This window comes from Dipodomys merriami, unplaced genomic scaffold, assembly GCF_024711535.1.
Source record: "Dipodomys merriami isolate MVZ:Mamm:240054 unplaced genomic scaffold, mDipMer1.0.p SCAF_21, whole genome shotgun sequence".
Taxonomy (NCBI): Eukaryota; Metazoa; Chordata; class Mammalia; order Rodentia; family Heteromyidae; genus Dipodomys; species Dipodomys merriami.
Genome location: NW_027203493.1, coordinates 18330093 through 18344881, shown reverse-complemented (window position 1 = coordinate 18344881; position 14789 = coordinate 18330093). Strand labels below are relative to the sequence as shown.

Here is a 14789-nt window from a genome sequence, read left to right as displayed (position 1 = left end):
CAAGAGACAGTACCCAAGCCTAAATTCAAATCCTAGGACTTGCACACACAAGAAAAGGCCAGGGGTGGGGGGGAGAGGGAGAACAAGAGGAAGGGAGGGAGGAAGGAAGGAGGGAAAGAAAGAAAAGCAGTCTCACAAGAAGGGAGACAAGAGCGCAAGGGAGTGAATGACAAGACTAACCTCCCCACACACACATACACATATGTGCCACGTCATGTTTTCCTTTCAGCTTACCACATTCTACTTATAATCCTGTCCCCACTGCTCTCTGACACCTAATGAAGTGTTTCTGTGGAATTGCTTAGGATACTTTGTGAAGGAAGTCAAGAATGAGTATTTACTGGAGTTTAGCCTGAAGTTCATGACCTTTAAATAAAAAACTGAATAATACTTCATTTTTACAAGTGATATGGAAATTGGTTTTTTCCTTTAAAACACAAGTTGAATCACCAGTTTTCATGTTATAGATCCACCAGGTCACCATGGTTTTTCACTCTATTGGGAAAAATCAACCTGTTTTAGATAGCTCCTTGAATAAAGTTTGTATTCAAGGAATGTATTTTCATTTGGGGAATCTTTTTCCAAACCAAGTGACAGATCAATGAAAACTGGTGCAGTTTTTAGCCCCAAATACAGAAGTGAACAAATTATTCATACTTTGTGCTTCATTCTGACAATACAGATTCTGATGCCCTAGTAAATAACAAATACCATGTTATCCAAAGACCTTTAAAAGTATCTAAATTACTTGAGCATGGTGGTACACCCCTGTAATTCTAGCTATGTAAGAAGCAAAAGTAAGTTGATGTCATTTAGATGACCAATCCTGGGCTTAAACTTGAGACTCTAACTAGTATATGTCTGAGACAAGCAGAAAAGGTCAGATAAGCTGATGTTAGGTGAAATGAACCTCAAGATAAGTATTCAAATGTTTTTTTCTTTCATGTGATTGTTTCTAACATATTTATAAGATGATTTCTTTGTTGCTTTGTATGTCCCTCCCCCACAGTATAACCCCTGCTTTCACTGTATTTGATGTTGGTATAAATTGTGGAGGGGAAGGGAAAAAATCAAATCGTTTAAATCGGGATACAGGTGGATCCACTGCAACAATGAGATGTACAAGTTGTTATGCTGAAAAACGAACTTTACAACTTTGGCGGGAGAGGGGGGGAAAGGGGAAATATAGGGGGGGCAGGCGGGGGAGATTAGAAGGGATGGGAAGGGGAAACAAAGGAGGCGGCAACAATGCTTGATAAGAAATGTACTCATTATCTTGCCCATGTAATTGTAACCCCTCTGTAAGGTATTTTCACAATTAAAAAACAAAACAAAACAAAACTTGAGACTCTATCCAGAAAGTACGTGGCTCAAGTGATAGGGCACTTGCCTAATGTAAGCACAAGGTCCTGAGTTCGAACTCCAGTATCACTAAATAAATAAAGATAAAAAACTACCTATGGAACACCCACATTAGAATGCATTTCAAGATTCCTTACTTGTAATTTTTATAGTTAATAAAAACCACCCAATCCTGTATTCCAACATAAAAGAAACATTTTTAATTGAAACACACTATTCCCTTCATAATCATGTTCCCGTCTGTTGCTGGCATTTCATCTGAGAGTTACTAATGTTAAGCAGAGGCCAGAGGATCTAGAAGGAAAGGGCGGGACCCAAAAGCCAAGAAATGGAAAGGAAGTTGAGAGCACGTAGAAAGAGAGAATGCTAAAACTGTCAGCAGGCCCTTGGATGGAAATGGCACGTGAAAAACAATTCCAAGCACTGAGGGCTTTTTTTTTTTTCTTTTGGATCCAGAGGGAGGAAGTAGAGATCTGGATAAAACAGCAGAAAACTTGGGGGAGGTAGGGGGGGGGTGGGGAAGGGATCTACCAGTCAAGTCTAGGAGGATGAAAAGCCACTCTGTTGATCAGTGAGGAATGATCCAAAGACTGAGCCAAGAAAGGAAGAAAGATGGGGGCTGATTCTGGTCTTTAAGCAGAGAAAATAAAATCAAAAGAAAGAGCTACAGAACTTCCCCAGGATATGTTTCGAAATGGGGGAGAGGGGATGAGAAGTCTTTGGAAAGTCTGGCTACAAATTTAGGTAAGCTGTCCTGGGAAAATTTAAAAAGTCTTGACTGATCTAAACAGAATATGTTTAATGCCACAACTTTGGTGTTTTTGAACCATTCACAAGGAATTGAGCAGTGTTCCTGCTGCACCATTTTTTCAAAAAAAATTTCCCCAGGGATGTGTGGATGAGAAACATCACCAATTCCACTTGACCCACAGTATGTGCACAATAAACAAGAGGCAGGGAGAGGAGGGGATAGATTTGCCCCATCCCCCAAATGCTACCCTGATTACCCACATCAGCCCTAACTCCTGCATGCTCAGATGTTAATTAACAAGGCCATGTCCACTCACTTGCTCTGCCCTTCTGTCCATTTCACTGAGCTGGAGCTCCCAGCAGCAACTCTAGAAGAGAAGAAGAGGTGGGGGTGGGGAATGGAGCATGCATGGCTCTGACAAGCCCCCCAGGTCCTAGAATCTAATGAGAAGCCACGAAATACACAAAGACATAAAGCTAGCGGACAAGAGTGTTGAACAAAGTCCCCAGTCCCACTGGGACCAGTGGTGGGTGGAAGGCTTCACAGAGACTGGACAGAGCTTGAGCACTGGAATCTGATTTGAGCTTGGAATACCAGATGTACTGTGCAAAAGGATTTGGCCTTGCAAAAGGACTTAACTCTAGGTTTCGTTTAGTTTAGTGATGCCATTAGTCTAATACAAAGATAAAGTGAAGCACCTGGTACATTGTTGGCACTCCATGGGTATGATATCCAACTGCCATCTCCTCTGACTTGTGAAAAACTAAAGGCGAGTTCTCTCACCATTAAAAGCCTGCTCTTCCTTCCTTCCTTCTTCCTTTCTTCCTTCCCTCCTTCTCTCCCCTCTTTCCTTCCTTCATTCCTTCCTTCTTTCCTTCCTTCCATCTCTTCCCTTCCCTTCTTCCTCTCTTCCTTCTATCCTCCTTTCTTCCCTCCTTCTCTCCCCTCCTTCCTTCTTCATTCCTTCCTTCATTCTTTCCTTCCTTCCTCCCCTCCTTCCTTCCTTCCTTCCTTTCATCCTTCCTTCATTTTACAAATACAAAGCCTCTACTCTGGTTCAGCAACTATCTTCTCCCTACAATGATCATACATCATGCATGAGCAAAAACTGTCGCTTGCAACAAGAGTGAGCATGTCTAGCTTTGGATTGTTCAAATCATCCTCACACAGATACAAATTTGGATCCTGGATTTTGTACATACAAAGCATTTCTTGAAAAGATAATGTAATGGTTAACATCTGCGATAGCACTAGCAAAACATAAACGTTAAATGAGGTTACATGGACACAACATCTGTGAAGAATTCCAAAACATTCAGCAAGACAAGGCTCGGTATCCCAATTCCCCTGCTCCAGACCAAAAAAAAATCCCTTTTACATTTTTGAAAATTTGATGCTGAACATAATCCATAAAGTAGACAAAAGAGCATCATAATGCTCCAAAGAGAGGTAGGCCCATTTTTCTGTACTGTGCTCCTTCCACAAGTGAGAAAGCACCTGGAAATTGTTTGAACGTGTATACATACTGCTGAAGGGCAATGGAGTAAAGCGCTTACCCCTTTAAGGTGGCTCCAAGGTTCATCTGATTCCAGGTCATGCATTCCAGCTGGGAAGTCATTTGGTACAAGTTGTCACTGTTGGAAAACATCCAGAATTAGAAATACACAAATACATGTACACAAACTCACGCACGCACATGCAATTGTTTTTGCCGGGTGCTGGTGACTCATGCCTGGAATCCTAGCTACTCAGAAGGCTGAGATCTGAGGATTGATGTTCCAAGCCAGCCTGGGCAGTAAAGTCTCTAAGCCTCTTATCTCCAATAAGCCACCAAATGGCCAGAAGTGGAGCTGGCTCAAGTAGAAGAGTGCTAGCCTATAGAGTGAAAAAGCTAAGGGACAGAACTTGGACCCTGCGTCCAAGCCTTAGGACTGGCACCAAAGACAAAGCAATGGAGTTTTAGCTTTTGTTTATAAGCCACAACTTTTTGCAGAATAATAGAGTATACTTGTGTGAAATTATTTTCATTTCACTCCATAGACCTCTACACAGTTATTCATTTCCCACACAGCAGAAGATTTAAGAGTAAGAGAAAGGAGGAAAAGAAGGAAGTGGGGAGGGAAAAGAAAAGAAATAAGTAAATGAAAACACCTTAGAACACTAAACAATGGAGTTTCTGAAGAGGTAAACCTTGAAAAGAGGGTAAGGGAAGTGAGACTTTGAAAGGCAACACAGGCTGGATAACTCAACATTAAAGTTAAAAGCCTGAAACTGAGAGGAAAAAGACAGCAGATTAATTATTCATGAAAAGGCCATTAAGTTGTTTTAATCAAAAGGATAAGTATCTTGTGGATTATGAGGGTCTAAAAGTCACAGAGTGATGGGTGATGGATGGGCTGATTCAAAAGGATGTGACAAGCAGAAGATGGCGATAAAATCCTTGCACAGCTGAAAGAATTGCTCTCTACAGGATTTACAATCCTTGTACAAGTCAAATACAGTATGGACCTCTCCCCCGCCTCCCCCATCTGGCCAGACATTGGTGGCTCACTGCCTGTAATCCTACCTACTCAGAAGGCTGAGATCTGAGGGTCCTGGTTTGAAGACAATGAACCAGCAAAAAGCTGGAAGGTGTGGCTCAAATGGTAGAGCACCAGTTTTCAATGGATAGCTAAGGGAGAATGCCTAGGCCCTGAGTTCAAACCCCATTACTGGCAATAAATTAAATAGATAGGCAGGCAGGCAGGCAGGCAGACAGACCGACAGACAGATAGATAGATAGATAGAGGCACAATTAATTATTTACACTAAGACCCCAAAGGAGAAAATAAAACACCAAAAGCTCTCGTTGTCCCTTTATTTATATTACTCCTAGCAAACGAGCACACAAATCAATTACTAAACATCTCCAACACTACCAAGCTCAAGTAGGAATAAATTTAGAACTGATCTTAAATGGTTAATTATGAAATCTGAAACCCCAGAGATTAATGGTTTTTCTGGGAACCTTTGGTTTTAAACACATCATAGAGAAAATTTTCACTCTACCTTCATGGCAGACATGAAAGGAGATAAGAAACAGTATCTAGGGTGTGATACCAGATCACAAATCCTAGACAGTCTCTATCTCGTCATGGCATTCCTTTCTGCTGCTTTATTGACAGAAGCAAGAGGAATTTTTAATTCAGAAAGAGTGTTCTTCAGCCAACTAAACTGGGAACATGGCGGGGCGGGGAGGGGGCTTGAGAGAAATTACAGCAACTGGGAAGAAATGAATACCGTGTAATCTCTTGACATACCTTGATAAATCATGGTAGAGTCTATTTGACTCACATATAATCACTCTGAAAATTATTTAGAACTCCTGTGTCGGGTATACAGGATAAGAAGGAAATCGGATCCAGGAGTGAATTTTGCATATGAAAAGTGAAGTGACTTCAAACTCAAAGTATGTGTAGTTTCATTAGTCAGTGAATATCTGGACCCCATCATTCATCCTGTGTCTGACTGGCTATTATGCTACTACAATATCCTACATATATCAATGGAAAAAAAATGACTCTCTTTCCCTGCAGCTTCCTGATTTGCAGCAGCGGCCCGTGCTGGCCTGTGCCACTACATTTTGCAATTCCACAAATTCTTGCTGTAAGGCTGATGTAATTAATTCCTGAAAAACCCCAACTTTTATTAGAAGTGCCAGCCTGCTGCATTTACCACAGGAGAGTTTCTTGAACTTTCTTTGGGCTGACAGTCCATTAATATGTGTCCTCCTCCACAATCTCTCCACTGGTTTTTGTTCTCCTGTGCCTTTTCATCAAGCAACCCATTTATTAATCTTGCCATTAATCTCAGCTAACAGGCTAACAGACATTGTATTCCCCAGGTAGCTCTATATTTTTTGTCACTAATTTTTTTAAAAGATTGTCCACTCACTAACATCACTCAGCCTCTGTTGACAATTTTCCTGGACCCTGTTTGGGGTGTAAGATCTTTCTGCAGTTATTTAACTCTTGCATATGACTAAGAATCTGATCGCTTTCAAGAGGTTTGGGAAATAAAGATGAATGACAGAGTGATTGCACAAATACCTAACTTTATTATTTAGGATTTTTCTCAAAGGACTCAACGCATAGTTCCATGGGTCCCACAGAAGCTCTATCTAGAACGAATCCAAAGACAAAGCATTTTTTAAGGGCAATCCTTTTGCCCCCATAAGGCAAACCTACTCAAATATAGGGTCAGTGTCATGTGCATAGTAAATCCTCTGTTCCACAATGCCCAGTACAGAAGTCACTGGCTATGTGTGGCCACTGAGCACCAGAAACTCAGCTGGTGCCACACACTGAAATAAGATTTTTGCTATAGTGGGTTGTGTAAAATATTTTAAAATTAGTTTCACTTTTTAAAAACAAATTTTATGTGGTTAACTAGCAAGTTGCAACTTACACATACAGCTTATACTATGTTTTGTTAAGCAATGGTCAGTTTTAGGACACTGGGCATATCACAGGTAAGTTTTCTCAAATGTCGGATAAGAATATTTGTCTTAATCTCATTTTACAGGGATGATGTGAATCTCGAAGAAGGTAAGGGCTCTTTAAAAAAAATGATACGATAACTGAAAATTGACTGATTTCTTTTTCTAACCTACCAAATTGTGTCCTACAGTTTCATACATTCTCAATACAGCTCACAACAACTTTGTGAGGTCAGTATAAGTATAATCTCTGCCAGGTAGTGGTGGCATGTAATCCTAACTGCTCAAGAGGCTGAGATCTGAGGATTGCAGTTCAAAGACAGCTTAGACAAGAAAGTCCATGAGACTCATCTCCAATTAACCACCAGAAAACTGGAAGTAGTGCTATGTCTCAAAGTGGTAGATCATTAGCCTTGAGCAAAAAGAGCTCAAGGACAGTGCCCAGCTCCTGAGTTCAAGCCCCGCAACTGACAAAAATAATAATAATAGTAATAGTAATAATAATAAGTATGACCTCCATTTGTCAGATGAAAACTGCCAACTAATGTTGGCATAACTGATTACCACCCCTCCTAGCTCTGCCCCTTTGGGATTTATTATCTGACCTCTGAACCTAGTCTTCTCACTATTGTAATAAAATGATGATGATGATGATGATGATGATGATGATGATGATGATGATGATGACGACGACGACGACACAAAAGGAGGAGGAGGAGGAACCAGGGGAGGAGGAGAAGGAAGAAAAAGAAGAGAACATGCCCATGGGACCATCAGAATCACAGACACTGCGATCGGGCAGGATGCCCACTGTAACCTACCCCTCACACTAATCACAATACTTCTTCACACACTAATCACAGTACTTCTTCCTTCTTCAATTAACTAAGATCCCAGTAAAAAGTCCCACTTTGTGATTCAACTTGTCCTGGTAGCCCAGCCTACAAACCCTGGAAGAAGAAAGAAGCTGATGAAGACAGATTGGAGAAAAGGACTTCTAAAAAATTCCCAAGCTACTAAAAGGTTTCCTGAGGCCAGTGATCAGATCAGAGCACAATTTTCACCGCTGGCTGGATCTTCAAGGTGGCTCGGAGAATCAGAGACTGGCACAACCTTTCTCCTCTGCAAGTCAATGACAGTAACGACGGCTGGAGAAAGGACAGAATGTGAACTTGAGCTAAAAATACTGGGTCTAAGTATGTTCAGGCTCTGATCTCTTTGGGCAATCGGTCAACACCCAGCTCTTACCATGGAAACCCAAAGAAAGGGCAGCCACCTTTCAGGGAACATATGGCTTCTGGCAAATGAAGCATCTCATTATTAAGTGGCCTCTCTAGGTGTCGACTACCTCATTCCCAAAGGAAACTGGACAAGCAGGTGATCTCACTCACAATAACCATAGCAGTCACGTAGGCATTTCAGCTCCAACTGTCTAGCTCCGCCTGGTCGGAAATGAACTCTGAAATTGCATGCTGCCAAAATATATTCCAAAAGTCACGATGTCCTTTATTTTTATAAGTAGATCTTTTTTTTTTTGAAAGTCACTTGTTTCCTATGTGAGAAATGTTTGAAGTTAGAAGCAAGAGAGAGAGGGAAAAAAAAACTTCTATAACTGGGATTAATGCAAGTTGGAGTAAAATAAAAGGAAGTCCGTCCTAGCAAAAAGAGGAACTTAAAAGGAAATCAGTAGTAGATCATATAGCGTTTGTTTTGGCCTGGACTGCAGTAATACTGAGTTCTCGACCTCTGTAGGAAAAGAAAGGAAGAAAAGAAAACAGCTAAGCTATTATCTAGACCAGAACTCATCCACAATTCAAATGCATGAGTGACTCGAGAATGTTTTTATCTTTAAGTGTTCTGACTGTGTTCAACAGAACAAGGGGAAAGGATTCATGTCACCACTGGATCAGAACCATCTAAATCAGTAGAGCTTCAGACTTTTTTTCTACCACATGTTTACTAGCCTAAATGGCCAACTTGGTAGAAATAGTTTTGAAAATGTTTTAAATGCCAAGAAAGCAGGGGGGGAGAGGAGAGGGGAAAAAAGACACCTAGCAGAACTCATGATCTTTCCAGCTTCTGCTATCCTGACCCTGCCTTGTACCAAGGGAGAGATTTCAGAAGCTTTGTCTAGACCTGCCAAGCAAGAGGCTCACAGAGAAGGCTGCAAGTAGATATCCACACAGCCCTCTTCCTGCGCTCTTCCCTCCATGGCGCCTTGGAGGCTGCCCGCCCTGAACTTTCTACCCAGCAGGCCATGGTAAATAATTATTCCATAGACACTCTTTTGGTATTGTAATCTCTTGCAAGCTCACCAGCTAATCAAAGAAAAACCCACTGGGGATTCAATTTCTATTAATAAACACTGGGTCAGCACAAAAGTTACAGGAATACTTGGAACTAAATATGTCCCCTTCCCTGGAGACAGGATCAATTCAAGCCTCAATCTTTGATAACATTCCCCACCACCCTGGAAACCACTTCCCTCCTTCCTCCTTCTGCCTACTGGTGAAATGCTGTGTAAGATACACATAGTATCTTACAAGTAAAATTAGGCATTGTAAATGATGAGTTTGTCTCCTTGGTCCATGAATTGTCACTTGATTTCTTTTTTTCTTTTTTTTTTTTGAGGGGGGGGTCAGTCATGGGGCTTGAATTCAGGGCCTGGGTGCTATCCCTGAGCATTTTGGCTCAAGGCTAGTGATCTGCTACTCTTGAGCAGATCACCTAAAAACCACTTCAGGTTTTTAGGTGGCTAATTGGAGGTAAGAATGTCACAGTCTTTCCTGCCCAAGCTGGCTTTGAACTGTTATCCTCAGAAATCAGCCTCCTGGTGCTGGGAAGGTGGCTCAGTGGTAGAGCGCTTGCCTTGCATGCTCGAGGCCCTGGGTTCGATTCCTCAGCACCACATAAGCAAAAAGAAAAAAGCCGGAAGTGGCTCTGTGGCTCAAGTGGTAGAGCGCTAGCCTTGAGCTGAAGAGCTGAGGGACAGCGCTCAGGCCCAGAGTTCAGGCACCACTACCGGACACAAAAAAAAAAAAAGAAAAGAAAGAAATCAGCCTCCTGGGTAGCTAGGATAACAGGCATGAGCTACCATCACCCAGCTTATCGAATTTCTTTTTATGTTGAAGCCCAAGTGGAAGTTGTAGCTCTGTAGATCCTAAGATTCCACAGAAAGTGTATGGCTTCTAAAAAGATATCTCAATGACTCACTGATTCCATCAACAACATCACTATTTAGGCATCAACAACATTCAGTTAAAAATACTCAACCCAAAAATGATTGCTTCCACAGTTGAAGCAGTGTTAGCTGCTAATGGGCAAAAGTAGGATTCAAGGAAATACTATCATTTGAGCTGATAGCACTGTGAAGTTAAAAATAAAAAAGATATACATATTGATTATGATGCAATATATTCATAAATTGAGAAGTTGAATGGAAACTCCTTTGTACTTGAAGATAATAGTTTGAGAAAGATGCAATGATAAGAGCAAAAGAGAAAAAGGGAAAAAGGAATGTCTTTTAAAAAAAAAAAAAAACAGTTTAGTACAACTGGAAACATGTTTCAAACACAGTGCTCAGAATTTGTCAAAGTAGCTATGAGGATGGATCCGGGCAGTGGGCACAGTCAGGGACTGGGAATTCAAGGAGGGTCAAAAAACAAGAGAAGCAGAGGGCGACTAAGGGAAGAGGGAGCTAGCCTTGTTAGCTGCCTTTTCTAGGTAGAAATTGGATATTGCTTTAATGAGGTTGTCTCCCCTTCTTCATGAGATCATGGGCTCCACCTTTCCCCAGAGCTTGCCTCTGGTCCCCCATCAGGGGGGGACCTTCCTGGGATAGGATGGACAGGGAGATAGGTCTCTGCCTGAAATTCTTTTAGGTATTCCAGTAGTTCATCTTACTCCAGAGGTAGAGACAAGCTAGAGAAGTCTGAGGCTTGTAAAATCTACTTGGTAAGTTAGGATTTCAGGAAAAGGCTCAAATCTGTTCCTACTCGTACTCATCAGAAAAAATACAACCCCCAAACTACTAAAAGCTTTCTAGGGAGACCTGTAGGTAGACTAAATGGGGCTTTCACAACGGTGGGAAATAAAGTCCATCCTCAAACAAGACCAAGCCAGATGTCAGGCACTTGGTCATATGAATAGAAGCAGGTGCAGGGGATAATAGATGAGATTTGGGAGACTTGCTATCTTGAGTTTAAACAGCAATTCTGTCCATTTCCATGCCACTCTGGAGAAATTCGCCTTGCAGTACCTGTTTGTTCCTCTGTAAAATACAGGTAATGAGCCATTGACCACCTCCAAGTACCATGTAGACTAAAGAAGTTCATACTTGTAAGGTGCTTACCAGTGGCACATAGTAAGTATGCACATTTACTCTTGTTATTTATCACCCAAAGTTGCTAGCATGGACTGCAAAGGGGAATGATCCACGTGAAGAATGCTGACTCCAGAATCACTCTGATTCAGAGCAGTCTTGGGCATTGAAATCAGAGAGATTGGACATCAGATCCTGGTTTCAAGGCTCACTTGCTGCGTGACCTTGAGAAAGTTACACCAATTCTCTGAATTTATTTACACCTCAGTAAAATGAAGATTATAGTGCTTGCCCCATAACGTGGCCAGAAGGATGAAGTGAGCAAATTGAAGGAAGCACTTAGCCTAGTGCACAATAGCACATCGTCAGTTGTTATTCTTCCGGGGACTATGAGTTCAACCAGTTCAATCTCTCAGTTCAGTAAGAATTAGCATCTGGCTTCAGATGGCTTAGTGACATTTAGTTAATACTCCACACACTCTCAGTATTTTTGCACAGGTATGGGGTAGGGTGGTATGGAGGATGGGGACCTCTAGCTTCTCAGTGTGTTAACTATGAACTCCTCAAATCTATCACCTCAGAGGAGGGGATTCTACAGGGATAAAGAAAGAGCTGGAATTTTGAGGCTCTCCTCAAAGCAACCCCCCATTGAATACTGCTTATTTTGTGTCCCAGATATTCCTTTCAGGTTAGAAAGGGAAGCTAGGTCCCCAGACTTCTTTATCTCCAACCAAAAGCTTTGTTGATGAAAAAGCTGAGTCTCTCGGCTTTTTGCAACAAGGTATACTAAATATAAGGAAAGCCATTCCTAAGTGGTGCCAAGGTTACCCATAAAAAAACAATAGATTAATAGAATATCTAAAAAAATTAAAGTTAAATTATTGAGCAAATTTTTCTAATATTTTCTATGGTTTTCAAACATTACAATCACAGAAGCATTTAACTGCCCTTCAAACATTTTTGGGGAATTGGAAAGAAGGAAATCACCCCCACTGCTCACAGTGACAATGGTTCACAAATTCAGTGTCAAGATATCCTTATTCCTGGTCATTCATCATACTCCAGAAGAGATGAGACCTTGAGCTTCAAAGGCTCAGAGTGCACACGTCAAAGGATCAAACAGGTTTCCTATGAGGAGAGAGTCACAATATTTTTTAGATGTTTCTATTTAGGAAAATTGTATAACAGGAGAAAATTGTATTTTTATGAGACACACGTACAAACACACCAAAGAAAGCTCCAGAATTACCCGGAAGGAAAAAAAAATGCCCAGAAGAAAAAGATAAACAACTATTTCTGAAAGATGAATCTGATTTTTTTAATTGCTTCCTACAATGGTCAATGAGAAATGATTAGAAAATGTGAAAGTTATATATATATGTATATATATATACTATTGAATAGTATAGTCGATTGTGTAATATTAATTCATGAGGCACTAGCTTCAATCCTCAGCACCACAAAGTTAAAAATCTGAAGAGTCACAAACACCTTAAGTCAAAAGCCATCAAAGGGATTCTCTTTGGAGAACTTGAATAAAACCAATGGTTGTCATCATTTTATCCCAGCCTCCTCTTTCTGGGCTGCTCGTCTCCTTTGATGGGTCTTTTCTTAGTCGTGTCCTTGAGCTAGTCTAAGCTTGGCAGAAAGGGGAGGAAAGGATGCAGCAGCATCACTATTGCCAGAGACAGCAATACCTCCCAGTCTCCCCATCCCTCCCTCCCCAAAGGAGGGATCCACCCCTCTCAACAATGCCCGCTCCCACACCAAGGTCTTCCTCTGGCCTGGGATGAAAACCAGGCTCGGTCTACAAGAAGCGGAGGCACAGAGGTAGGCCAAGGTCTTCCTGTGGGGAACGGGCCCAGCTGCCCCCCACCCCTTACAGCTACCAGAATAACCGCAGTGACACCCTGACAATAGGCAGCGGCGGGAGCAGCTGCTCCAGAAGGATGTCAGTAGCCCAGCTGCGGCGGTTCTGATAAGGGAGGAGGTTTACAGCCCAGAAGGGATGTGAATCCCGAACCCATGGCGGTGCCTGGACCCCCAGCGGGGAAGCCCTGACGTGGAGGGCTTGGTTGGGGAGGGCAGGGCACGGGGTCTGCAGGGCCACAATAATAATAGAATTGGTTTCCAGTGTCCAGCTAAAGAAGGATAAAAAAGGATGTGTGGTGGGATCCTTTATCCGCACAGCTGGAGAGTTCTCTTCCTTCTACACAAATCAGGCGAGTGGGGGCAATGTGTGGAATCCCAAAGGCGAGGTGAGTTGCCAGATGGATTTCTAGATCAAAAGGAAGGTTTCCAAAATCCACACCCCCCCCCCAGGCGAAGGTGTGACCCAGTCAGTCCTCAGAACCTGTGTGTAGAGGGGAGTGGGGGGAGAGCCTCCAGAACCAGCCTGGACCACGGGGATGAACCGCAGAGCAGAAACCCACAGCTGGGACGCGCCCCTCCTCCACCTGGAGGTCCCCCGGCGCAGCCAGGCCCCACCCGGCCCCCCAAGGCAGGCGCTCTTCCTTCCTTCATGACCTCACTGCCTCCTTCCCTTGACGTCAGCCCCGGGTCCTGGCGCAGCGGGGCGGGAGGGTGGGGATGGGTTGGGGGCAGTTGGTGTCAGGAGCCCCTTAGCACCCGCGGGAGCCATGAGCTAATGTGCGCCCAATCCCCGGCTGCACCGCGCGCCGGCCGCCCCTTCCCACCCCACCCCACCCCCGCCCCACCTTCTCGTGCGGCGCAGGCCGGGGTGTGCGCCGCAGTTACTTAGCAACCCTATCGGAGACGCGGGATGCCGGCCAAGTTCACCCAAAGTTGAAGAATAAATCGGGGGGCGGGGAGGGGGAGAGGGATGATAGAAAATAGAGCGAGAGAAGAGCCCGGGCAGGGGCGCGGGGCGGGGGGAGGCTAGCCAAATGGGGAACAGGTTGGGGGCTTCCCCTCTCTGGATCTAGAAAGGCGTGGGTGTGCCGGCGCGTCCCCACGCGGGACCCCACGAAGATCCCACCATGATCCCGGCAACCTTGCCTCCATGGACAGCCCACGAAACACGACCACAGACTGACGTCTACGGAGTTGAGCAGCTGGCCTTGGCCGGCCCCGGCCCATAGTAGTAGCAGTGTCCAGTGAGACCCACTGAGGACGAAGGAGCTTGAGGAGAATCGCGTGGGAATGGACTCTTGTGTTTAATCTCTAGTCGGGAGGAAATTAAAGGCCTCCCCATAAAGTCCCTTATAAAAGTAACTCCTCCACGCACAGTGCCCTCTTCCTCAGCCCCGTACAGAAACTGCTCTCAACTAGAATCAAAACAAGACTAATCTGCAGGGGAGATCTACTTTAATTTGCTTCAAGTGGCTGGGTGAAATTAAGGCATCCTTTGTCTCCCAAGACCCCTGTGAATCTTGCAGTCAGGGGAGGGAGTGGCAGGGAGGGGTGTCTGCCGGCTCCAGGCCCCTCTCCCGCGTGGTGGTTACCCACACCCCGTGCCCCCGCGCGCCTTCTTACCTGCTGTAGGGCGTCCTCAGCAGCAGAGCCTGGCTGCCCGTGCAGCTGTCGGTGGGCGTGTGACAGCCGTAGACCGGGGGCGGCACCGAGTACTGCTGCTCGCCTGAGAAAAGAGCCGAGGACCACGGAGTGAGGGCGATCCCAAGGTTGAGGGGCATTGTGCAAGGTGGGGGACAGAGTAGACTGAGCTTGGGGGGGGCACTAGGGTGCCCAGCGGAAGCCACCCACTCACAACTATCTCCGATTTCTTTCCCCTAGCACGCATTCCCCCTGGGGCTTGGAAAAGATCCTCCGGACACTGGCAGGCTTGGAGTGGCATTTTGGGATTGGGGATGGAAAAAGACTGGATCTTTTTCTTTTAAATTGCGTGGGCTTTGGATGCC

General features: G+C 44.0%; 1 protein-coding gene across 6 annotated transcripts in view; it reads right to left on the bottom strand.

Moving 5' to 3' along the window:
- The window catches only part of Wt1 (WT1 transcription factor), a 50644-nt gene that overhangs the window by 29214 nt on the left and 6641 nt on the right, over positions 1 to 14789 (bottom strand). For 3 of the 6 annotated variants that reach the window (XM_070032653.1, XM_070032654.1, XM_070032657.1), the window contains exons 3-5: positions 14407 to 14509; positions 3670 to 3747; positions 2430 to 2480 (exon numbers count right to left, since the gene is read on the bottom strand). In XM_070032653.1, the coding sequence (XP_069888754.1) occupies positions 2430 to 2480; positions 3670 to 3747; positions 14407 to 14509 (232 nt within the window). The remainder of the gene's footprint in view (positions 1 to 2429; positions 2481 to 3669; positions 3748 to 14406; positions 14510 to 14789) is intronic. The other 3 variants (XM_070032655.1, XM_070032656.1, XM_070032658.1) reach the window with 1 other exon arrangement.